Source organism: Psammomys obesus, unplaced genomic scaffold (assembly GCF_907164565.1).
Source record: "Psammomys obesus unplaced genomic scaffold, mPsaObe1.curated_primary_1811, whole genome shotgun sequence".
In the NCBI taxonomy this organism is placed as follows: Eukaryota; Metazoa; Chordata; class Mammalia; order Rodentia; family Muridae; genus Psammomys; species Psammomys obesus.
This window is the reverse complement of record NW_026591918.1, coordinates 2,383,263-2,406,915: the sequence shown is the minus strand read 5'-3', so window position 1 is coordinate 2,406,915 and position 23,653 is coordinate 2,383,263. Positions and strand designations below refer to the sequence as shown.

Sequence of the window (23,653 nt, the reverse complement as noted above, 5' to 3'; positions counted from 1 at the left end):
GCAGAACTGTCTCTAATGCGCAGGTGACACATCTGACTCGTGGCTTCTTCTTTGCCTGCACAAGGGCTTTCTGACCCCCCTGTCCTGGCAGCACAGCATAGAAGCCTGAGTGCACTAGGTAGACCAGTTGTCTCTTCCTAGAGTATCATTAAAAAATAAAAAGTAAAAAAGAAAAACTAGATATGGGGTTTGAGGTTGACACTCAACCCTTAGAACCTCGGACCCAGGGAGATGAGGAATCTTAGACGAGATCCAGAATAAAAATAAAAATAAAAATAAAAATAAACTAGCTGAATTACTCTGCAAATCTCAGAGAGCCACAGGAGTAGAGAACATCTAGAGCAGCAATTCTCAACCTGTGAGGCCTCTCATGACCCTTTGAAAACCCTTTCACAGGGGTCACCAACAACCATCAGAAAACACAGATGGTTACTACATTACAATTCATTACAGTTGTGAAGTAGCAACAAAAATGAGTTTATGTTGGGGATCATCAAAACACGAGGACTGTATTAAAAAGTCACAGCATTAGGAAGGTTGAGAACCACTGACCTAGAGCTTTCCCCATCTTGAGGGGCCTTTCCTGTGTGTGTCAGCAATACAGTACTACCTCATTTAGGCATAACTTGCAGCTTGCGGTCTCTCAGGAACCTAGAGGATCCTAATGTTTGTCTATATTCTAAGCCTGTCCTTGCTGCTTTGTTCTCGGTGACAACGGGTGATTAGGTCCTCCCACCTGAGCATGTTTCCTCGGGTGGAGAAAGATGTAGTTAGGTAAGGGTGTGGTGAGGCAAGTGAAGCTGCAGCGAGGAATGACATGGGCGGGACGAGCATCAGACTTCTTCAACCCAGGCAGGTAACGTGGTGGTCATGGCCAATGCTGTTAAAACAAACATATCACAGAACCCACTAGCTGCTTCCTCTCAGGTACTACCATTTACTTACTCTGCTTTCCCACAGTCTCATCCCTGGTTCTGAGACTGTTTGGAAGAATGAAGAAATAAATCACTGCTTTCCTTTCTGGAATGTCCAGTTCCTGAATTCCCAGGCTCTGTTGGTTAGGAAAATGCATTCTTGAAGTCTCCATTGTCACCTGAGAGAGTCTGAGCATCAGACAGGTTTGGCACCAAGATGTTTATCAAACTGGACTAACCATACCCTCTGTGAGCACTTCACAGTGAGGCAGGCAAGCAGGAGCCAGATCAGTAGAGAGGGATGCCCCTACATGTAATCACAGGAACAAATTTGGAGCTGGAACATTTGTTCCCATCTATGTTTTGTTTGTTTTAGACAAGGTCTCCCTATAGCCCAGGCTGGCCTCAAACGTGGGAGCCTTTACCTCAGCTCCCAGATGCTAAGATTGTAGAAGTTTGTTGCTGTATCTCTCCTAAGACACATATGTGTGCACATCTGGATACACATACAGAGCCAGGCATGGAAGAAAGTTACCAACTCAATGTCCCAGACAGTTGAATCAAGGCCATGAATCGTGAGGAGCTGAGCTATGATGATACAAACTCACAGAGGTTCCCTTATCCTGAGGCATATTCTTCCATGTACAGAATAGCAATGCCAACAGCTACATTGGCTGTCTGTTCAAGGGACCAGATAAAATCAAGGAGCTAGATTCTGGTGCAAAGTCATGGACCAAAGATGAAAGAGATTCAAAATTTAAGAACAGCACCCAGAAGACAGGTCAGATCACTTTGGTAGTGGTAGGAAGCGGTCTCACCCCAGCTTCCTCCGCCCTCAGAGGACACCTCAACGAAAAGAAGAAAAGAAGGCACCTTACGACCCGCACCGGCCTCGAGACCCCAGACACACAGACTATCTGGCTGCTCAGCACACTCCATGTTACTCCATGTCTCTACGCCTTTGCTCTTGATGTTTCCTCTCCCCCGAAGCCCTTCCTACATGTCTCACTGTGTTGCTTATTATGATGCAAGACTAAGCTCAGAGGCTGCCAAGCCAGGTATTCTAAGTGAGCATCTCCTGTGTTTAAAATCTCTCCCTTCTTCATGAGAGGCTTGCCATGGGTTCTTGGCTCCCACTGGACCAAGATCTGTCGTGGTTATCCTTGGAGCTCCAACACCTATCACAGGACTTGGTGCACAGTCCCTTAATTAATGCTTATGAGGCCGTTTCTCACTGTGGAGGAAACAGTGGCTTGGGTTGTAAGAGAGAGACAGTCAGGAGCTATAACAAGGTTGGCTATGAGCAGGCTGAAATTTGGTGTGATGTCCAAATGCAGACAGAGCCACACAGTTCTCAGGGTGGGGGAGAGGGCTCTCCTACACTGGGATGATAACTAGAGACATGGGAGTAACATGAGCTTTTAGGGGGTGACTTGGTGAAAGAAGGGAGAGAGAACAGTGCCTTTCAGGATGTTCCTAAAAGCATTCTAGGCATAGACAACCCTTTATGTGAGGATGAGAGCATGGCAGCTGGGAATTTTACTCTTACCCAGAGCTTGCACAATGGGCACAAGCCAAGGCAAAGAGAAACAAACAAACAAAAACAAAACAACAACTACAAAAAAAGAGGGGCACTGGCGACAGATGTATCTCCAAGGGTTTCAACAAAACCTGACCCAGACCCTCTAATATGAACCCCACCCCAAACCAACATGAGTCAGGGGTGGTCGAGAAGATAGTGTTTTCCTGACTGGCTGGGTGTCTGCTAAGCTACAGTCTGATAATGCTGGGACAGAAGACTGCAGGGCTAGGAGGGAAAGCGGGAGTAAGGATGTCCCAGCCCTCTGGAGCACCGTGCACTGTGTTCCCATTCTCCTGGAGGTCATCAAATGTAGAAGGCTTGAGGGAAGAGCTCACACCTCAAGCCAAGGCCTAGGTCAAAAATGGTAAGGGACATTCTGCACTCTTGGTCCCATGGCACTTCCTACAGCCGCCTGAAGGTATAGAAGTTTCAGAATGGACCAGAACCTTTGAACAGTCCAGAAGAAACAATGGCCCACTCAGGAATGAAGCTGCAGATGTGTGATACTTGCAGGGCTGACAGACTTCCCAGTGCTCTGAGCCAGCCTGAACTGAGCTCGTTGTCTGGCAGCAGCTCATCAGTCCACATGGAAACCACCACAAAGCTGAGGAAGAAAGCCATTGATAGAACAGAATCAATAAAGTCTCCTTTGACCTTCCATGGGAATCCCTTGTCTTAAAAACACCCAGGAAGGGGGGCTGGAGAGATGGCTCAGAGGTTAAGAGCACCGGCTGCTCTTCCAAAGGTCCTGAGTTGGATTTCCAGCAACCACATGGTGGCTCACAACCATCTATAATGTGATCCGGGTGCCCTTTTCTGGTGTGCAGGCGTACACGCAGGCAGAATACTGTGTAAATAATAAGTAAATAAGTCTTAAAAAAAAATACATACCTAGGGAAGTCCAGTCTCCAACCCTAGAGTAGACCTAAGGCTCTAGATGGGAAGAGGAACAATATAGATTGTCTCTATGACTCCTGCCCTCCAAGTCCAGATGGGACCCTAAATGGGGCAAAGTAAAATTTCAACCATTCAGGAGCCCAGAGTGTGTGTGTGTGTGTGTGTGTGTGTGTGTGTGTGTGTGTGTGTGTGTATTTGACACAGGGTTCTGTGTAGCCTAGGTTAGCTTATAACTCACTGCATAATCAAAGATGACATTGAACTTCTGACCCTCCTGTCTCCACCTTCCGAGGACTGGCGTTATGGGGCTGTGCCGCACCAGGTTCATGTCCTGCTGTGGACTGAGGCCAGAGCTTTGCGTGCTAGGCTAGCATTCTACTGATGGGGCTACATCCCCAGCCTTAAACCTGTAGTTTTGACCTCCACGCTGTCAAGCTATGGTCTCCACTCTAGCCAGCGTTAAAGGTAATTTGACAAGGTTCAGCCATAAGAAGTGGCCAGGGAAAAATAAAACTCTTCCATTTCTCTACACCACCAAGTTGACACTCGTCAATAACCTGTTATGCAGAGGCCACCATGGAGCCCAAAGGAGGGAACACCTCGCAGCTCCCCGCCTCTGTTTCTCCCACACATGAAATTCCAGTCAAAAGCCCCTCAGTCTTAATTACCAAACAAAAACAACAACAAAAAACTCGCCAGCCTCTCTCACTGTATGTCTTTATACTGTCATCTGCTCTGGCATTTTAATATCCAACTTCCCGTTGGAAGCCAGATGCCTGGATGTTCGCACCCCATTCTAATGGCTTAATACCCTGGGTACTGGAGTGGGGAGGGGGCTTCAGAGAAGGGGGAGGATGAAAGCCACCACCACATTGAGCACAACTTTGGAGCAAATGGATTTGAATATTCATTAAACAACATTTAATTTAAACACCCAAACTCTGGAAGCAGCAACATATGGCCTGTTTTATTTTACATAAACTGAATAGGAGGTGGGGCCATTAGTTTCTGCAGACATAATGTTCATTACCAATGAAGAATGCATCCCTTTGAGGGCATCTCAGCATTGTACTGGGCCCATAGGCCTGTTGCCCCTGAGGGTCAGACAAGCCTCCATTGAGGGTTCCCTCGTGACACTCTTGGGGCAGCAATGTCAGATAAATCCCTGTCCCTCTGAAGATGCAGATTAAGGCTTTGTTATCTCCTTAGTGAGTGCTTTGGAGAGTAGCTTGGATGGTACTGAGCCCCCTCGGTACCTAGAGACAGTGTCTGGGTAGTGTAAGTCTGACCTATACGTCTCCATGCCATCTGCCAGCCAGTGGCCTGGGGCCTCCCCCTGTTTACGTGTGTACAGAAAGCTCCGGGTTGGGCCAGGTGTTTATGGCCCCACCTGTGTGTGTCAGTGCATGCACTCCCAGGCCTCTGGGCGGACATGGATATCATTGGTGGATTCCCTCCAGGTGTGTGGTTCATGGGCCCTGGTGCTAGGTACAAATGTGTAAATGTAGCACGCTTTTGGGGCACAGGCGGCTGTGTGTGTGCGGAGCGGGTGTAAAGGGTGTAAGAGGATTCTGATATGTAGGAACAGAGGCACACACAGCACCTATTTTCGTGTCTACCTGTGTGGGAGCCTCTTCAACTGCCTTGCACAGGGGATTCTTAACTTGAGTCTCACAGGTTCCTCCTCCTGTGGGGTGCGTGTTCAGCCTGTTCAGGAACCTGAATGTATTAACATAAAAGCACTTGTGGCAGCAGGGAGGTTGGGGTCGGGGGGGGGTGTGTGATAGCTCAGTCAGTAAAGTGCCTACTATGCAAGCATGAGGACTTGAGTTCAAATCCCTGGCCCTACATAAAAAGGTGGGTGTAGTGGTACATCTCTATGTCCCCAGCACTGGTGGGGAGTGGGCAGGATAGGCAGATCGTTGAAGAGCATTGGGCACCTGGCATAGCCAAATCGATGAGCTGCAGGCAGACAGCAATGAAGGAAGGCAACTGAGGTGGACCTCAAACCCCACACGCATGTATACCCAAGTGCATACACATGTATACACACACACACACACACACACACACACACAGTATGCATTTGTCCCAGGCATGGTGGTGTATGCATTCCTGTAATTTCAACACATGAAAGGTAGAAACAGGAAGATCAGGATTTCAAAACCTGAAAATTTCAAGGCCAGCCTTGGCTACATGAAATCCAACCTCAAAAACAAAAAATTAAAAAAGAAAATAAGAAGAAGGAAGAGGAGGAGGAGGAGGAGGAGGAGGAGGAGGAGGAGGAGGAGGAGAAGGAGAAGGAGAAGGAGAAGAAGCCGCCTCTGTGGTTCTCATCTCAAGTAGACAGGCACTTTGCTATATGTTCTTGAGCATACACTTTTTTTTTTTGAGTAAATATGTTTCTGTTTTCATTTTTGTTGTTGTTTTCACACAGGATGTTGAAATGTTGCCCCCACTGGCTTCAAACTCACGATCTTCCTGCCCCAGCCTCCCAAGTGCTAGGTCTATAGGTGTCTGCCACCATAGCCACCTTATTTAGACGTTTATAAGCATGTTAGAAAGGAGCTCACAGGCCACCCTCACCAGTGGACGGGAGAAATGAAGGCTCCATGTAAGGTGTGCCGCATGGCCAGAGCAAGCACCGCTAGCTCACTGTGTCTATCACGTGCGCAGGACCTGTGACGGAAGAGTCGGCTGTGGTCCACGCTGAGGGAGACCCTCCCGGACCCTCATGACCACAGTGGAAACAGAAGGGAAATTAAAACTAGCTCTTTCCTGCTCCAAATGTCACCTTCATCCTGGGAGGGAGTGCTCTTCTGTAAGATACTGACTGCTGTGACAATGTGGGGTGGCAGATTTCTCCCATGACCAAAACCACACTGCCCCCCCCTTCCAGGAAGAAATTAAAGTGTTTCTTGGCCCCTACCCTCAAGGCCAGTATAGAGCAAGAGCTTGGACAGGACCTTGAAGACTTTTCAAGCAAAAGTCATGTCAGGCTCTGCCCTGACTTTCATTACTGCCTGCTGTCCAGATACTAAAACCAACAAGGGCACCTCCCTTGAAAACTCTGGGAGTATCCAGGGACAACTTCCTCCCCTTTGTGGAGATGGGCCATGTGTCTGGACTCTTTTACCCTGACATCCAAAAGCTCTGACTGGTAAACTCACTCTTGGACACAGAAAAGTGAGGGTTGTGAGTAGCATGAAGAAAACCACAACGTGAAAGCAGATCTTTTGAGCATCGTGAAGACAAGCTGGTAATTTTTAATCTATGATCTGCCCAAGGGACTGCGTTGTTTTATTTGCACTCAAGCTGTCTGTGTGTCTGTCTCCTGTTGTTTACGTGTGGTGTTAGTACATATGTTTCTCCTCTCACGCCTTCTGACTATGCACAGGGCTGGACAGATGGCTCAGTGGTTAAAAGTACTTGTTCTTTTAGAGGACCCAGGTTCCATTCCTAGCACCCACCTTGGGGGTTCAAAACCAGCTGTAACTCCAGTTGCGGAGGATTTGGTGCCCTCTTCTGGCCTCTGCAGGCACCTGCATGTACATGGTACACATACTAAACATTCAAGGTACACAGCGCATATGCAAGCACACATGCAGAAAATATAATAGAATTTGGGTCAAAAATTTTTATTGTTGTTTGAAACAGGGTGTTATGTAGCACAGAATGGCCTCAAATTCAATATGTACTCAAGGCGGGTTCTCTCTTCCTGAAGAAAGCTGGCTCACATTTGTAGCTCCCAAACATGATCCCTTCACCTCCAAAGGGGGGATGGAAAGAGTTGTGCATTACCAGGAATTTTTTAAAACACCTCCCTGCTGTCTCTGGATGCAATCTGCTGCCTCGGATTTCTGAAGCTCAACTGAGAGGTTCCCCACTACAAGCTGGAATGAATTTCCAAGCCAGCCTCAATTGCAAATGCCCAGGCTTGAAGTGACAGAGCCTGGGAGGATTATAGAACTTGGGTGCCTTTAAAGTCTGAGTAGAGGACTTACTGACAGCATGGTCTGGTGTCGACATGAGCCCCAAGGTCAGCCTGTTTATCTAGCAAGGCTTCTGAGATAGCTAATATGGTCTGTCAAACTTCTGAGCATGTCTATGAGGAAGTTTCTAGATTGACTTAACTGAAGTGGGAGGACTCGTCCTAAGATTTGGGCTGATGTTTCATGGGCTGGGTCCCAGGATGAATGAAAAGGAGGAAACAGGCTGATCACCAGCGTTCATCTCCCTCTCTGTTTCCCGACTGGAGACAAAGCGGCCGTACCTCTCACCCTCTCCACCACGATGGACTGTATCCCCTCAGACTGTAAGCCAAAATAAACGCTTTTGCCAACTGCTTGATCACAGTGAAGAGAAAAAGAACAAATACAGTTCTCTACCTGCACTTATTTCCTTCCATTTCTGCTCAACTTCCCCAGCCGCTTCCAGCAGCTCCCTTCCAAAGATGTCTACCACCTCTTCTGGAAATAATCCGGCTCTCTAGCTCCGTATCCAGAAGCACGCCAGTCTTGGGCTCAGAGCCCTATGGCATGCTCCATCCTGGAGGAAGCGATATCACCTGCATGCCATCAGAAAAACCAACTAGAAGTCTCAGCACCAGACTGCAAGGCCCCTCTCTCCTCACAGAAACTGTATTAAGGCCTGTGTCCTGTGTCCTTGGGTACAGTTGATCCAATGACTTTCCTGCTGTACCTTGAGGTTCAGGCTTCACCTTACATAGTCTCATACTCACCCTCTCTTCTATAACAGCTTATGCCTAGAAACTTGTGCACAATGGTTAGGTCTTAAAATTTCTTTTGTGGAACTAAACTACCAACGCATTTGCTGAGGCATGAGCATCATTTTGAGAGATGTTCAGTTTACCCTAAGGCAGCCTGTTCCCTTAAGGACCAGCCTAGGGGGCAATAATGCACGTCATGCTGCAGTCCCTAGCTTGCTCCCATGGCAGCCATCTCCTCTCACCTTCAGGATGTGTAGAAGCCAGAGAGAGATCCCTTCTCATCTCTCTGCTCACTCACCTTCCACCCAGGGACATTATGAGAATTAATGGGATAACAGATGAAGCGCCTCCAAGGAAACAGGCTACATAAATCCAAAGTGTTATTATTAAATTCCAAATTTAGCCCTCGGGATCAGTGAGACATGACAAATCTGGGCTGGGAGCAATCTCAACTGCATGGACAGGAAGTCCCTATAAAATCAGAAGCCATGACATGCAGGCTTTGGAGGCCCCCCACCTCAAGTCTCTACTTCCCGAAGGGCTGCGGGGGAGGGCTCTAAGGGACTTCCGCAGAAGCAGCTGGCCTCTGCTTATTCCCCCAGGAGGAACAGGAAGCTCCCTGTCCTCAAGAATCTCCACTCTCCTTCTGTTTCCTCTGAGTTTTAAAACCTTGCTCCTGTTTGGGGGGTTGTAACTCAGTTGGGAGAATGTTTGTCTGTCATGCACAAAGCCCTGGTTTTGGAGCATTATAGCACATACCTGTAATCCCAGCAGAGGTAGGAGAATCAGAAGTTCAAGATCTGGCTGGAGAGATGGCTCAGTATGTAAGAGAACTGGCTGTTCTTACAGAGATTCAGAGTTCAATTCCCAGCAACCACATGGTGGCTCACAACCACCTATAATGGGATATGATCCCCTCTTCTGTCATACAGGCATACATGCAAATAGAGCATTCATATACATAAATAAACAAATCTTAAAGAAAAAAAGAGCTGGGCCTGGTGGTGCACACCTTTAATCCCAGCACTTGGGAGGCAGAGACAGGCAGATCTCTGTGAGTTCTTTTGAGGCCAGCCTGGTCTACAGAGTGAGCTCCACCGCAGCTATGGCTACACAGAGAAACCCTGTCTCAAAAAAGAAAAACAAAAACAAAAACAGAACAAAACAAAAAGCACAAATAAGGGTGAAGGGGATAGGTGGTCAGTGAAACGGTGCTTGACAAGCACGCGGACCTCGGTTCAATTCCCACAATCCATGAGGTTTTGGTTTTGCTTTTTGGAGTTTTTTGTTTTTGTTTTTTTGTTTGCTTGCTTGCTTGCTTGTTTGTTTTCGTTTTGTTTTGTTTGGGGGGGTTGTTTGGTTTGGTTTTGGTTTTTGAGACACGGTCTTATTGGCTTGGACCTTGACAAGTGGGCTGGCTGGCCAGTGAGCCCCAGGGGCTTCTGCCTCTCAAGCACTGGCATCACAAGTGTGCGTCACCACGTCTGCCCTTAGAAACAGAACGCAACCGGGTGTGGTGCACAGAGGGAGGCAGAGACAGGTGGCTCACTGTGAGTTCCAGGCCAGCCTGGTCTACAAAATGAGTCCGGGACAGCCAAAGCTACACAGAGAAACCCTGTCTCGAAAAACCAAGGTGGACTATGACTGAAGATTGACACTCAAGATTGTCCTCTGGCTTCCATACTCATGTTCACATACTTGCAATGACCCCCAAGCAGACATACACACACAACAACAACCTAATTTTATATTGGAAAAAAAGGATTTCAAAAGATATTTTTCTAAAGGTTTATGTGCTGGTTAGTTTTAACTGTCAATGTGATAACCCATAATCATCTGAAAAGAGAGTCTAAGGCATATCTATGGGGGTAATCTTGATTGTTAATTGATGTAGGAAGAGTTAGCCCATTGTAGGTGACACCATTCCCTAGACAGAGCATCCTGAACAGTATGAAAGGAGAAAGTAAAATAAAAGCAACACAGTAATTGTGCATGTATGTAGTCATTTCTCTCTGCATTTGACCATGAACGTGATGTAACTAGCTGTCTCCAGCTCCTGCTGCTGTGACTTCCTCAAAGTAATGGACTGGAACCTAGAATTACGAGCGAAAATAAATCCTTTCTCCTCTAAAGCTGTTTTTGTCAGGCTATTTTTTCATAGCTACAGAAATGACAGTAGAACAGCATAAGTAAGCAGATGAAAAGATGGTCAAAACATGGTTGGGTTTTTTGTTTTGTTTTGTCTTTTGAGATAGTGTCTATGTAGCTTGGGCTGTCCTGGGACTTGCTACGTAGGTCAGACTGACCTCAAATTTACAGATATACACTTGCCTATACCTCCAGAGTTCTGAAATTAAAGGTGTGTGCTACCATGCCTTGCAAACCCATTAGTTATTATGAAATAGAAATAAAAACTATAATGAAGGCTGGAGGTTTACTTCAATGGTAGAGCATTTACAAAAAATAGATACAAGACCCTAACACACACATATACACAAAAAGACATTTATAAACTAAGTGTGATGGGAGACACCTGTAATCCCAGCACTAGAAAGGTTAAAGCAAGAAGATCTCAAGTCCAGTATCAGTTGAGGCTTCTGTAGGGTTCTGAACTGAGAATGTCCCCATGAGCTCAAATGTTTGAATGTTTGGTCCCCAGTTACTGGAGCTGTTGGGGATGGAGTAGGAGGTGTGGCCTTGTTGGAGTATGTTGTCAATGGGAGTTGGCTTTGAGGTTTTAGAAGCCCACAGCAGGCTCATTTTCTCTTTCTGCCTGCTACCTGTGGATCAGGATTTAAAAGTCTTGGCTACTGCTTCTGTATCATGACGATCTGTTTCCCACCATCGTTAACATGGACTAACCCTCCAAAACTATACGCAAACTCTAATTAAGTGATTTCTTTCATAAGCATTGTCTTGGTCATGGTTTCTCTTCATAGCAATCGGACAGTAACTAATAAAGCTACATAGTGAGTTCAAGAACAACTTGAACCATACAATGGGACCTTATTTCAAGAAACAAAAGCAAACCAGGGCTGGAAATGTAGCTCACTTGGTAGACTGCTTACTTAGCATACATGAAGCCCAGGGTTTGCTCTCTAACACCACATAGAGCCAGGCATGGTGGTAGAGGGCTATAATCTCCGCACTTGGGAAGTAGAGGCAGGAGGATTGCAAGTTCAAGGTTACCTTCAGCTACATATCCAGTTAGAGGCCAGCCTGGGTAACATCATAAGACTGTATCAAAAACACTAAAACCATAATTAGCTTGCGCCTTCACACTCTGTTTGGCAGCTAAAATCAATACTACAGATACTAACAAGTGTTGGAGAAGATGTAGAGAAATTGGAGCACAAAGCTTTCTCATGTTCTGGAATTATTTTTTTCTTTTCGCCAATCCCAAAGAAGCCTCCAGCACTGCCTGCTTTTTGGTTCTCTTAAATACCTGCCGGTTTTCCACTAAATACCCATCATGCTCCAGAGGCCTCTGGTCAAAGAGACCCTAAAAACCATCTATTGTTTTCTTCCTGCTTCACAAAGACTGGTACTAATTCCCAACCCATTTTCTAGTGATGGTCTAGGCTAGTGCTGGCCTGTGTAGAGGTATGGTCTCTCCCACATTTGCTGGGGTTGAGGGAGACTGAGCCTTCACTGAGTCAGTCAGAGCGAATCTCTCCTCAGACCTCTTATGCTGAGCACTTCCTTCCTCGTTCTTAGCCTATCTGTGATTGGTACATCCCACAGACAGCACCCACATGAGACAGCAAAGATGAGAAACTATCTGAGCCATTCCTGACACTAGGATGCATCCACCAAGCCTAGAGGCCTTTGCATATCAACACTAAGTGTCCAGCCCACTCAAGGCTCTTTACACTGAATCAAAGTTATTTGCAGACAAGGCCTCCTTCTAGTCCACTGATGACATAAGGAACACCAGGGTAGACATGTCAAGACTCAGGCCCCAAGAGTCACTTTGTGCTAGTGACAGACTGTGCAGGATGACACAGGGCAATGAGGTAGACAGAATGGAAAAGGTAGCACAGAGCTTCATGAACTCAACGGTGTAAGGAAAAAGGCTGAAGTGTAGCTCAAATAAAGCATTCTCCCTCCCTGCTTGTTCCATCCCAAGCCCCACAAGCATGTGTGTGTTGGGGGGTGTCAATGCTTGTGTATGTATGAATGAACCTGAGCTTCTTCAAATGACACATGCTGTCAAGAGGGACATGAACTGTGTGTGAAGTAGCCTGAAGCCCAGTTCCCTCCTCATGAACTGTGTGTGAAATAACCTGAAGCCCAGTTCCCGCCTCACCATTAACAAATTCAAAGACATCAGAAAGTCACTGATGCTCTCTGAGCTTCTGTGTAGGTGCTAGATCACACCTAGGTGCTAGGGGCTAGAACTTCCTTTGCTTCTCTGGGGAAGCAAACTGAGTCATCTTGCTTGACTTGTGCCCTCTACTATGGAGGCCTGTGGCTCAGCAGACTTGATGATGGAATAGGCCCTTTCTTTTCTTTCTTTCTTTCTTTCTTTCTTTCTTTCTTTCTTTCTTTCTTTCTTTCTTTCTTTTTTCTTTCTTTCTTTCTTCCTTTTCTTTTCTCTTCTTTCTTTCTTTCTTTCTTCTTCTCTCTCTCTCTCTTTCTTTCTCTCTTTCTTTTTGGTTTTTCCCAGTCAATCTTTCTTTGTATAGCCCTAGCTGTCCTGGAACTCACTTTGTAGATGAGGCTGACCTTGAACTCACAGTGATCCGCCTGCCTCTGCCTCCCAAGTGCTGGAATTAATGGCATGCGCCACCATACCAAGCCAGATAGGCAGTTTCTAACCAAACTCTCCCAGACATGGTGGGAGCTAGAAGGCTAGGCTCTCCCTTGGTGTTGGGTACTTCTACAGGCTCAGCAAGGGCAATACCGGAGGCCCACTGCCCAGCCCAGCACTCAGGAGGAGAGGGGCCAAGCACTGTAAACAGAAGACAGCAATCCCTGGATTGAGGAGGGAAATGCAGAAGTCAGTCTGAGGCGATGTATTTTCTGAAGAAATACACAGTGCCGCTGAAAAAAGACCATGATGTAAATCTTTCCTTCTTCCAAACAACACAGAATAGAAATCTATATAGAGGCAAATCCTGGGTGTCTAAGGACCTAAAAAAAAAAAAAAAAGGAAAGAAAAAATCCAATTTGGTAGGTTCCACCTTACTGCCTTCCAAGTCCCTGGGAAGGCTTGCTTAAGTGGACACTGGGGATGGATGCCATGTCACAGCTCCTACAGCCCCCTTGCACCATCTCTTTCAAAGCACCAGCTCTTCCTCGGCTCCCTGGGGCAGGATTTGTATATATGTATTTACATGCGTCCATTTGCGCTTATTTTTGAGAGCAGAGGATCTACATCTCAGAAGCTTCTGCGGAGGAAGGGAGGACATGTTTGAACAGCGGTTCATTCACATTTTGGTGGACCAGTAGACAGAAAAAGATGCTCTGTTGGTTTCCTCCTTTCTTCCCTAGGGCAGGATTTTAGACCCTGAGGAAAAGAGCTACTGAGAGCCACCTAACCAAAGCTCATCCTAGCTAGGACACTGAGTCCCAGAGGCGAAGAAAATTGCCTCAGATTACAAAGCAAAGACTTGGAAGATAGCTGCTGGTCCCTATCCAGACAGGACAGCAGGGTGACACGGTAGCATGCTGAATGCTGAGCCATAATCGGCAACTGGGGTTCTAGTGCTCCGCCCTCCAAAGAAACTGTAAGCTGCCTGACTGCGCAGCTACAAAAGGAGAATGTTGTCTGCAGAGGATCTGCAGAGACCTCGCCCCACGGACGGGTAGACATCGCCATGCACATGTGAACAGCAGCAAGCGCTCCAGGTTCAGTTTCCCTACCAGGGCTGAATCTTGTAAACAAGATTACCACCCGGCAGACCTTCCCGGAAGAAGAAAGGCTGACCCCTCCGTTAATCTAGCAGCAGGCTTTCTTCAGGCTTCCCCGAGAGCCGCAGCCTTGACAACAAAGCGGGCGATTCCAAGCCTGTGTCCACAGTGCCCCCTCGTGGAAGTCGGCCGGAGGCACCACCTTTATTTCCAGAAATGTTCAGGTTTGGATGGTGGTGGGGTGGCTATCAAAAGCATTTTTTTGATGTCCCCCACAGCTGTCCCCAATACCCTTAACTTAACTCAGCACCAGACGCACCTGCCAGGCTTGTTAAAATTCACGGTACTGCCCCCCACACACACACACACACCTCACTTACCAGTAGAGTTGGCTGGATAGGATCCTGAAATTTGCAATTCTAACAAGTTCCCAGCTGGCGCTGAGGTTAGCGCGAACACGAAAGGCTAAAACCTTCCTTAGCTACTTCCCAGGTTCATCAGACTGATGAGCAGCCCGTGACCCTCAGCCTCTTCTATTGCAAAATGGGGAAACAGTGCCTTCCTCCTAGATTCGGCTCGCAGTATACCCTCAATAAATGTGTTCATGTGTGTCACGCTGTGTATTTACACGTATGTGCACCCCTGTGCTCTCCTGTGAGTGTACATGTGGAGGCCAGAGTTGGACCTCGGATTTACTCTTCTATTGGTCTTCACCTTATTTTAGGCGGCCTCTCTCATTAAACCTAGACCTCATCATTTAGGCCAGGCTGGAAAGCCCCCCGGGAATCTGCCTATGGCTTCCCAGTAACTCCGGTTATAGACAACCACGCCAGCCCAGGTTTTATGGAGGTGCTGGGATCTGAACTCAGGTCCTCATGCTTTCATGGCAAGTACTTCACCCCTGAGCCATCTCCCTAGCTCTGTGCTCAAAATTTGTATTAGCAGTAGTCTAGTATTATCCATCTGCAGGCTTCTTTGGACAAGGTGTGTCACACAAGAGACACAGGCAGAAAGGACCTTTGTGAACTTTCAGACCAAACCTCAAAGCTATTAAAGTTTCAGATGAATGAATGATCCTGCCCCTCCAAGCTACAAAGCGAAAACTGGGGTGAGCAGCTGAGCACTTTTAGCAAACCCTCAAGCTAGCCCTGTACCTGAGAGGAGGGGGTGGGAACCCAGATGGTAAGCCCTGAGCTATCCCATGGCTCCTGCTGCCTGGAGGCTGAGGAGCCAGGATGGTCTGGGTTCCTGGCCTGCACCCCTTTCCCAGTACACGGCTCAGATGCCAGCTCATCAGCCCTCTCCTGCCGTACCAATCTTTCCATCATGCCTGATGAGCAGTCAAATGGTTCAAGTATTTCGTGTGGAAAAACTCAGCATGTGACAAGGACACTTGATCTACTGTTCAAATCTAATTCCTCACATTTTCTTTTACTCAACCAAAATACTGGATGGGAAAAGTCCTCAGCCTGGCACACAAGCTCTTCCTTGGGTTGCTTCCTGCTGACCGCTCAAAGCCCCTTCCACTAGAACAGGCCTGAAGACACTGAGAGACAGGGCTCAGGTCTGGCATGGTGGTGAAGTCTGAAGGGCAGATGTATAGCTGTGTAGAATCTCCCGACTCAGGAGAGCTTGCCCTCTGACAACCCAGGGCCACAGTCTTCTTAGCCAAGCGGAGGTCTGTGTGGAGTGGAATTTCCCTGTCAGGATGGCAGGGTAAAGAGCAACTCTGTCCGAAGCCACCGGCCGCACGGGGCTTCTCATCTCCACTCGGCAGGATTCCCGTCTCACTCCGCTTTCCCCTGCCCTGCTGCAGGATGACCACTCCCTGGTGTACCTGCTCAGCCCCCCCTTTCATGGCCTCAGATGAATTCGAATCAGATCATATCGCTTGCCCCCAGAAAGCTTCCAGGATCCAGCTCCTTACACCAATTCGGGCTGTGTACCCTCATTGTGTCCCAACCATGCATTGCTAGCCACTCCAGGAGCAGGACCACAAAATCCTCGTTTACTCTACTGGCTACCTTTCCTTCCCAGGTGCCCAATCAGGGACCAGTGGTGCACACAGTAACTTGGTAAGTGGGAATGTGTTTGGCTACATTCAGCATCCCTGTGGCAAAGGCACCTCACTGACCAATGGTATGTCCAAAGCAGCAGCTTGATGACTGAACACAGGGATGCCTTGGGGCCACACAACTGCACACTAATGCCCCCTCACCACACACACCCCACTAATTGCCTACATCCTCTCCAGCCTGAAAGAGACACCCTCCTTTTGAGGTCAATTGCAGATCACTGTCCACATAATGGACAGCTTATAAGCCCACCCAGCTCAGCTCCATTCGAGTTTGGTATAAGGTGCTCTCTTCAGTGCAAATCAAAGCACTTGCCAAGGAAGGGCAGCAGCGAAGGACACCTGAAAGCTGCCCAGTAGGGGCCGGAGCAAGGAAACGCAGCACCTCAAACAACACACTGGAGACGCTTGTACTTGGAGTCACCCCAGCCACGCTCGCCTCCTTTGACAATTTAGGTGGAGGGAGGCTCACATACCACCTGCCAAGTGGGCACAAGGCCTGGGGTTTGAGTCCTGTGCCCTTTAGTTTCACGGAGCTGGGACTGTACTCTTCTGATCTCCTTAGTAAAATCAACTTTGCATTCTTACAGGTTTGCCCAAAGCCTGCAGAGAGCAGTGTCAATCCAGTCATCGTTGGGGCTGTAATACAGCTCCAACACTCCCAAGTTCAACAGCACACAACCTATTTTCCTCACTTCCTGTCAGTCATTTGCTCAAGTCCTTCAGCCTCCACTGTTCTGTCATCCTGAGCCTCAAAATAACTTAAGATCCAGAGTGGCAGAACAGGTACCCTTCGAAGCCCTTGGTTTGACACTAACCCAAACATCCAGAGGTACTAAAAGAAGCAAAGGGTGTTTGCTATAGGGGACAAGCTGATGAGGGTGCTAACAGGCTGAAGCAGAGGATGGTTGCCAGGAAACTCTTACCTACAGCCATCACACAGAAAGGTGAGCCACATTGGCTTCAGCTGTTTCAAAAACAGCATCACTATCAAGGAAAACTGGAAGGCAGCCAGTTTGTCTAACAGGTTGTTTCTCTGGAAAACCTGGCCCACCTTCTGGAGCCCAGGCAGCATGCCTGTATGCTGACCCTACCCACATTTAGACACAGAAAAGGCCCATGAACATCCTGCAATCCTTGCCACCCTTCCCACTTGCTCCAGCTAGCTATTTATCAGCCTGGCACCAGATTTTTAAGAAAACCAGTTTTGGCCAGGCAGTGGTAGCACATAATCCCAGCACTCAAGGCAAAGGCAGGCGGATCTGTGTGCTGCACATTCAACAGCCCAGCCATACATGACTTGCTACCCCACACTGCGACCTAACCCTGAACCAACACATCCTGTAACCATAGGCTGCTCTACTGCTTCCAGACGGTAGCTCAGCAATCAGCCTCCCCGGGGAACAAGGGCTTCTCAGTAGCCCTGGCTGTCCTGTAACTCACTCTGCAGACCAGGCTGAGCTGCTCGTGCTGGGATTAAGTGCACACACCACCACTGCCTGCCTCTGTACCTTGGCTCATCCTGCTCTACAGCCCTGCAGCCACTATGACAACCAGTCCAACCCATGTCCCAGCTTTTAACTAGCTGCTTATTCCCAGCAAGCGACTACACCCTCCAAAGAAAAAGCTTCATACCCAAGCCTGTAACCACCTTTGCTCTCCAAATTGAAGCCTACTCCTTGTTCCCAACGCTGCCCAACTACTAGGCTTTTCAGTAGCTGTTCACTGCTTCAAGATGTCTGGTCCCACATGGATCCATACTGATATAAATGTAACCTTTACAGAGAACCTGTGCTTCCCTGAAAAGCTCTCAACCAGCACTAGCATGTGCAAAGCCACAGGTTCTACCAGAAAGGGAAACAAATGTAGCACCCATAAGTAGGACTCCTACTCAAACACCTGACTTGATGAATTCACAATTCAGGCCCTTGACTTTGATCTCTCCCAGTATCAGGCAAAGTGTCTGTTGCTGGCCTGGCAGTGCCACAACACATGCTGCCTAGCCTGGGGAAAAATATAAAGACAGACCCATTTCCATTAAACATGAAACTTGGTAAGGCTGCCTTAGTTTCAAAACTTAATAATTACAGAACTGAGCCACACTAGCAGATTCAGCTTCAAATAAAGTCAGGAGCCAGGCATGGGGGCAGGAAGAAAGCCTTTAACCTCAGGACCAAGGAAGGCAGCCTGATCTGGTCTCCAGACCAGCCAGAACTAGAGATCATCTCAAAAAAAAAAAAAAAAAAAAGAGAGAGAGAGAGAGATGGGGAGGGGGGGAGGGGGGAAGGCCAGGGAAACCACCTAACACAAATGCTAACAGGACACACTTGATTCTGGTCCTATATTTTGCCCGTTCATACTCAACACTCACCACCCCCGCCCGCCAGGAAGGATATGTATCAGCCCCTTATACAAGCTGTCACCTAAAGCTTAGGTGGTGAACTGAACCACCTAAGCAGCCATACTTCTAATACCCAACGAACAGCAGAGACACATAAGCTTTTTAGTTTATTTGTCCTCTCAGAAATGTGCACATCACAGCAGATCAAGTCACCGCAGATCTACTCCTTTGGCTGTGAAGAAAAAAAAAAAAAATTCAGTTAGCAACAACTGGTCTTAAGGTCTTTAAAGTTCAAAATAAACTAAAATTAACTCATGCAGAACAAGTACTAATAACCTAAATAAAACAAACTGTAAAATGACACAAACATCCAAAAATTACACTCAAGTTAGAAAAGAACAAAAACAAGTTAGCATCTCTGAAAATGTAGACAGTCACTGTTAGCACTGTCACAAACCGAGCTTGCCAATCTACTCAGTATCATGCACTTGCTCAGATTCTATGACCTACGGAAGAGCTTGAAGTATACCTGTCTCCAATCTCCACTCACTGCGTCAGTAGCAGGAAAGGGGGGATGGGGAGGAGGAAAACAAGACAGTTCATTAGTCAAGTACATGCAATCAGATACCTCAAGTGACTATTCTGTGGTTGTGCATGGAGCACCTTTCCTGATTACCACAGCTCCAATACTAACAAGGTGGAAGGCAACAGCATTAAGGCAGATCCACATTGCTACAACCAGCATGTAGATGGTGGGTGAAGGACATGTTCCCAAGGCTGGGCCCTCTGGTTCTGCCTAGCCTTGCTGTGCCAGAGGACCCAGACTTAGGAATCTTTATAGACTACATCGGGAGCGCTCAAATGATTAGGCAAGCCTTTTGAAATTTGTTCCAATTTCATACCAATCTTGGATACCACAAGGCATACAAATTAGCAACAAAATTCAGCTGAAGTAAAAAATACAATTACTACTTTGCAAATGTGATTACTGATGCCTCGGTTTAAGCTCCACTGCATACAAAGGAACACTAGGTCCCAACATCAAGCAAAACAGTTCAAAGGACATTAGTAAGGCTGTCAAATGGCCTTCAGGTCTGGCTCAAACAAATCCTCATCACTGAAACTTCTATCAAATAGGTGTAATCTGCAACACTTATGCAGTGTCCATGGGCAGTGCTCATTAATTCCACAGTGCTGACAGAAAGAAGTCAGTCACTGATTATGGTCTCAGGCAGACAGTTTGAAAGGCAGGCAACAGGGGGTGGTGGACACATTTCTAAAACCCTACAAACTCAATCCCACTGCAGGTTACAAATGTAGAGTAGGGAACCATTCTGATTAAAATGCATGTGGTAAAGTATTACCCAAAGCTTCAATGTAACCTCAAAGTTTTCTGATAACAGACTAGTTGAGAATGGAAATGCTAAGACCAACCAGCTTAGAGCAGATGCGGCTCCCAAGACAATGTTAGTCTTGCAGCACCCAAGAGGATGCGTCGCTGAACTACAAGCTAAAGAACCAGAGCACCTACCTTCCTTCAGTCTCCAGCCCCATGTAACATGCATTTCTGAGTTTCCAGAATCAATATAAGCTTTTCCTTCTGGTAGTTAAGATACTATTTAAAACAGGGCACTGGCATTTTAGGCCATATGATAAAAACTGTTGTCCAAAAGCCAACATGCAAAGCATCAGAGCCAGCCTAGTGAAAGTGGCACACCCCACACCGTGCCCAATCTCAGTACCTGCTAGAGATTTCATTTCTGCTGAACAAGAAATCCAAGACAGTAGAGGAAGGGAAAAAATTTACAGAACACTTGATTATTCAGCAACCCAACACCATAATTCCATTCTACTATTCACAATTAGCTAGCGAAGCTGGTATAAAGCTACTACTCAAATCACTGTGATCTCAGCTAACTGGAGAAGAAAGCAGTTCGACATTTGTGAAGCACAGGCCACATGGATCCAGCTGCTTCAAAAACTAGCATCCGTGTTGAAAAACAAAATGAACTCCCAGGGAACATTATCTACCCTCCCTTGAGGGATCTGTGCCAATTAGCATGAGGAGGACACTTCCAGAACAATCAGGGCTGGAGAGCACCCACTATGATCTCTGAACCAATGTGGCCTTTTGGTGGGAGTGTGCTAGTCTATGAGCAGAAGAGGTGGGCCAATCTACTCTAGGATATGACTATGCTACTGAGCTTCTCAAAACATTACCTTCTGCAGTCCAGAAGAGGGAAAAGGAAAAACACCAAGAAAGGTTATTTAGGAAACCCCTTTTCAGACCATAAATATTAAGCTCATTAATTGACATCTCTGTATCTGCCATGAACCATACCTTTTTGCCAGCACCAACGTTGGCCTTCGCAGTCCCCCTGACCTTCTTCATTCTGTTCTTGCGTTCCTTTCGTTGTTTACGGGAGGTCTTTTTCTTTTCATAAAGGCCATGCTAAGAGAGAAAAATGCATCCAGTGAACTCAGTCCTCACCACCCTGATGGGGAAGCTGAGGTGACAGAGAACTTAGCTTGAAACATAGCTTTACAAACCATCGCAACTTCTGAAGCTGTGTCACACTGTTGACAATCTTGCCTTTCAATGCCTACTTCTCTAGTGAGAGCTCTCCCTCACACTGTGGAGATCCTAACCCACTAATCTGCCCTTGGCATTCCTGACAGAATTCAGAATTCCTGAGGGCTCCTAGCCAATTCTTCAGCAACAGATTCCCAGAGCACCACTTAAAAAAAGTCTATATAGCCAGGCATGGTGGCACATGCCTTTAATCCCAGTACTTGGGAGGCAGAGGCAGGCTTACCTGACTTATAGGCAGCCAGGGTAACACCCAGTCTCAATAAAAATAGGTCCAGTAAATCTTCACATAAAACTGTTATACCAGAGGATTCATCATAAAAAGGAGTAAATGGATTCAAGAGACATCTGGGCATGGTGGTCCACACAATCCTAGCACTCAGGAAGCTGAGGCCAAGTAATTTCCAGTTTTTGTAGCTAGCCTTTGCTAGAGACAATGCCTGTAATTTCACCAGTGTAGAGGTAGAGGATCACAAGTTCCAGGCCAGCCTGAGCAACAGTGAGAGGCCACCACTCTCACATCCAGATCCATCCTGGTCATAAATTATGAGTTTTGGACTAAATATAATTCAGGTGCTCTTTGTGCATTGTAATACATATGAAATGACCAACTTTTCCTAAGCATACATGGCAGCCAGCCTCGACCAACAAAACAAGGCAGGTATTGCACTGTATATCTGCAATAGCACTACTTACGAAGCCGAGGGAAGGCTGTTGAGTTCCAGTTCAGGAGAACAGGTAAACTACATGGAGACGGGCTAGTGGGTAGGAGGTAAGCACAAGTCTGGAAAGGTGTCCAGATACCATACTTTATGACGTCTATTAAAGTCAAGAGGTTTAAGTTTAGACCCAACCCCCTAAGGAACCTGTGCATTAAGCAAACAACTCCCAACTAACCCTTTTAAAATTCCTAGTAAGTTTGTTGTTCCTTCCCAAACAAACTTGGTTTGCTTGGTTACTCACGCTTATCTGACAGCACAGTGATAGAGGAAAGCAAAAATCTTCTAACTTGCCATCCTGCCTCAGCCCAGGCTGGAAATTACAGGCATGCACCCTGATTAGAACCAAATCTTCAATAGTCGCTGCACAAAAGATACCTACTCTTGCAAGTCTGTGTTTAGGCTCATTCTTCTTTGCATAATCTAAAGAATCATAGATCATGCCAAAGCCAGTTGTCTTGCCACCACCAAAGTGGGTTCTGAATCCAAATACAAAGATGACATCTGGTGTGGTTTTGTACATTTTGGCCAGCTTTTCCCGAATTTCTGTCTTTGGTACTGTTGCCTTTCCAGGGTGAAGAACATCGATGACCTAAAAAGAGGTATAGTTCTAGTATCTGTTACAGTTAACTACAAAGAAAGCACTACAGACCCAACTTCAGTGAGCCCACCCTTACCATCTGTTTCCTCTGAAGCAGACGGTTTGTCATGAACTTCCTGGTCCGGATGGTCACTGTGTCATTCTGCAGATAACACACAAGTCAGTAAGATCACATTCACTTTTCTTGTGCATTCACTAATTCATTCATTACTAGCCAATGCGGCCTAATAGACACAGGAGTTGGGGACAAGCTGTAAACTACCATTAAGACTCATTTCCTCCCATCTGTCATCAGCACTGTAAAATTATCATTTGGGGTTAACCTCAGCACTATTGGTTTTGTGATCTATTAGCACCAGTACAGAACACCCTCCAGTAGCTGCAACTATCACTTCCAGGGCTGAGAAGTCTCAGTGGTTTCCAGGATTACCTCACCTTTTCCCTCAGAGTATGAAATAACAGGGTAGCTGGCATTCAGCAAGCTTAAACAGTCTGGAAATCTGTCAAAGACCTTACTTAAATCAGCAAAAGCTTGCCTTTCGACCTCGATCAGTAGCTGGCTCAAGTCGCCTCGATAGTACCATGCCTGAGGGAAAGCGAACGAGCAAAGCCACCCTGGGACGGCCTCCCTTCGATCCTTTTAATCCCCCCAACACACCCCAAGTCTACTCCGCCGGAAAGTTCGCGGGCTTACTCGAAGGGTCCATCGGCGCAGGAGCCGGAGGCGCTCTCCTCACCTCGGCCTGCCGGCGCCGGCCTCGCCCCTGCCCCGAGAGCCCAGCGGGGAGGAGGGCGGCCCCGGGCGACCGGCCTCCGCGAGGCAGGCTGGGGTTGGGTGAGGGGGCCCGGGGCAGCCGCAGCCGCACTGTGGGGCCTGAGCGGCCGGGGATGGCACGGATAGGCGACGGATTGCGCCGGGAGCCCGAGGAGACTCACCATGATGACCGCGGCGCGCGACGTGCAGAGGAGGAAGAGAGGCCCGAGCGCTGCCGACCAATCATATCAACGCTCACGGAAGGACCCCGGACGGGGCGTGGCCGAAGGCTTGAGGCCGACCGTGCTGAGGCCTGACTGAAAACGCGCGCTGGAAACGCCGGAAGGTCGCGCCGCCGGGCTTTAACGCTCCGCCGCGGGCGTGGACGAGCCGAAGGTGGGTCCGTCGGACTGGTGGTTTCACCCTCCGTGCTCCCGAGTCTCCTCTGTTCTCCCCGGCAGGCCCTCATGCTGTAACTCTGCCTGTCCTGGAGCTATCACCGCGCAACGGGACCACCTCGAACTCGGATCCGCCTGCCTCTGCCTCCCGAGAGCTGGGGTTAGGAGGCCTGCACCACCACACCCCGCACAGTTCTC

The 23,653-nt window shown here is 47.6% G+C and overlaps 2 protein-coding genes across 9 annotated transcripts in view; one reads left to right on the top strand and one right to left on the bottom strand.

The window, feature by feature from the left end:
- The window catches only part of Rps24 (ribosomal protein S24), a 276,279-nt gene extending 252,974 nt beyond the window's left edge, over positions 1-23,305 (bottom strand). Inside the window, exons 1-7 of one of the 7 annotated variants that reach the window (XM_055612403.1) lie at positions 23,240-23,305; positions 22,380-22,445; positions 22,085-22,294; positions 20,735-20,845; positions 20,136-20,156; positions 18,923-18,942; positions 18,548-18,625 (exon numbers count right to left, since the gene is read on the bottom strand). In XM_055612403.1, coding sequence (XP_055468378.1) covers positions 20,148-20,156; positions 20,735-20,845; positions 22,085-22,294; positions 22,380-22,445; positions 23,240-23,242 — 399 coding nt within the window. In that variant the 5' untranslated portion in view covers positions 23,243-23,305 and the 3' untranslated portion in view covers positions 18,548-18,625; positions 18,923-18,942; positions 20,136-20,147. The other 6 variants (XM_055612404.1, XM_055612406.1, XM_055612402.1 and 3 more) reach the window with 6 other exon arrangements.
- Positions 23,306-23,392: 87 nt separating this feature from the next.
- Polr3a (RNA polymerase III subunit A) overlaps positions 23,393-23,653 on the top strand; it is a 44,317-nt gene continuing 44,056 nt past the window's right edge. For both annotated transcript variants that reach the window (XM_055612318.1, XM_055612319.1), the window contains exon 1: positions 23,393-23,453. The gene's annotated coding sequence lies outside the window, so the exon portion shown is untranslated. The remainder of the gene's footprint in view (positions 23,454-23,653) is intronic.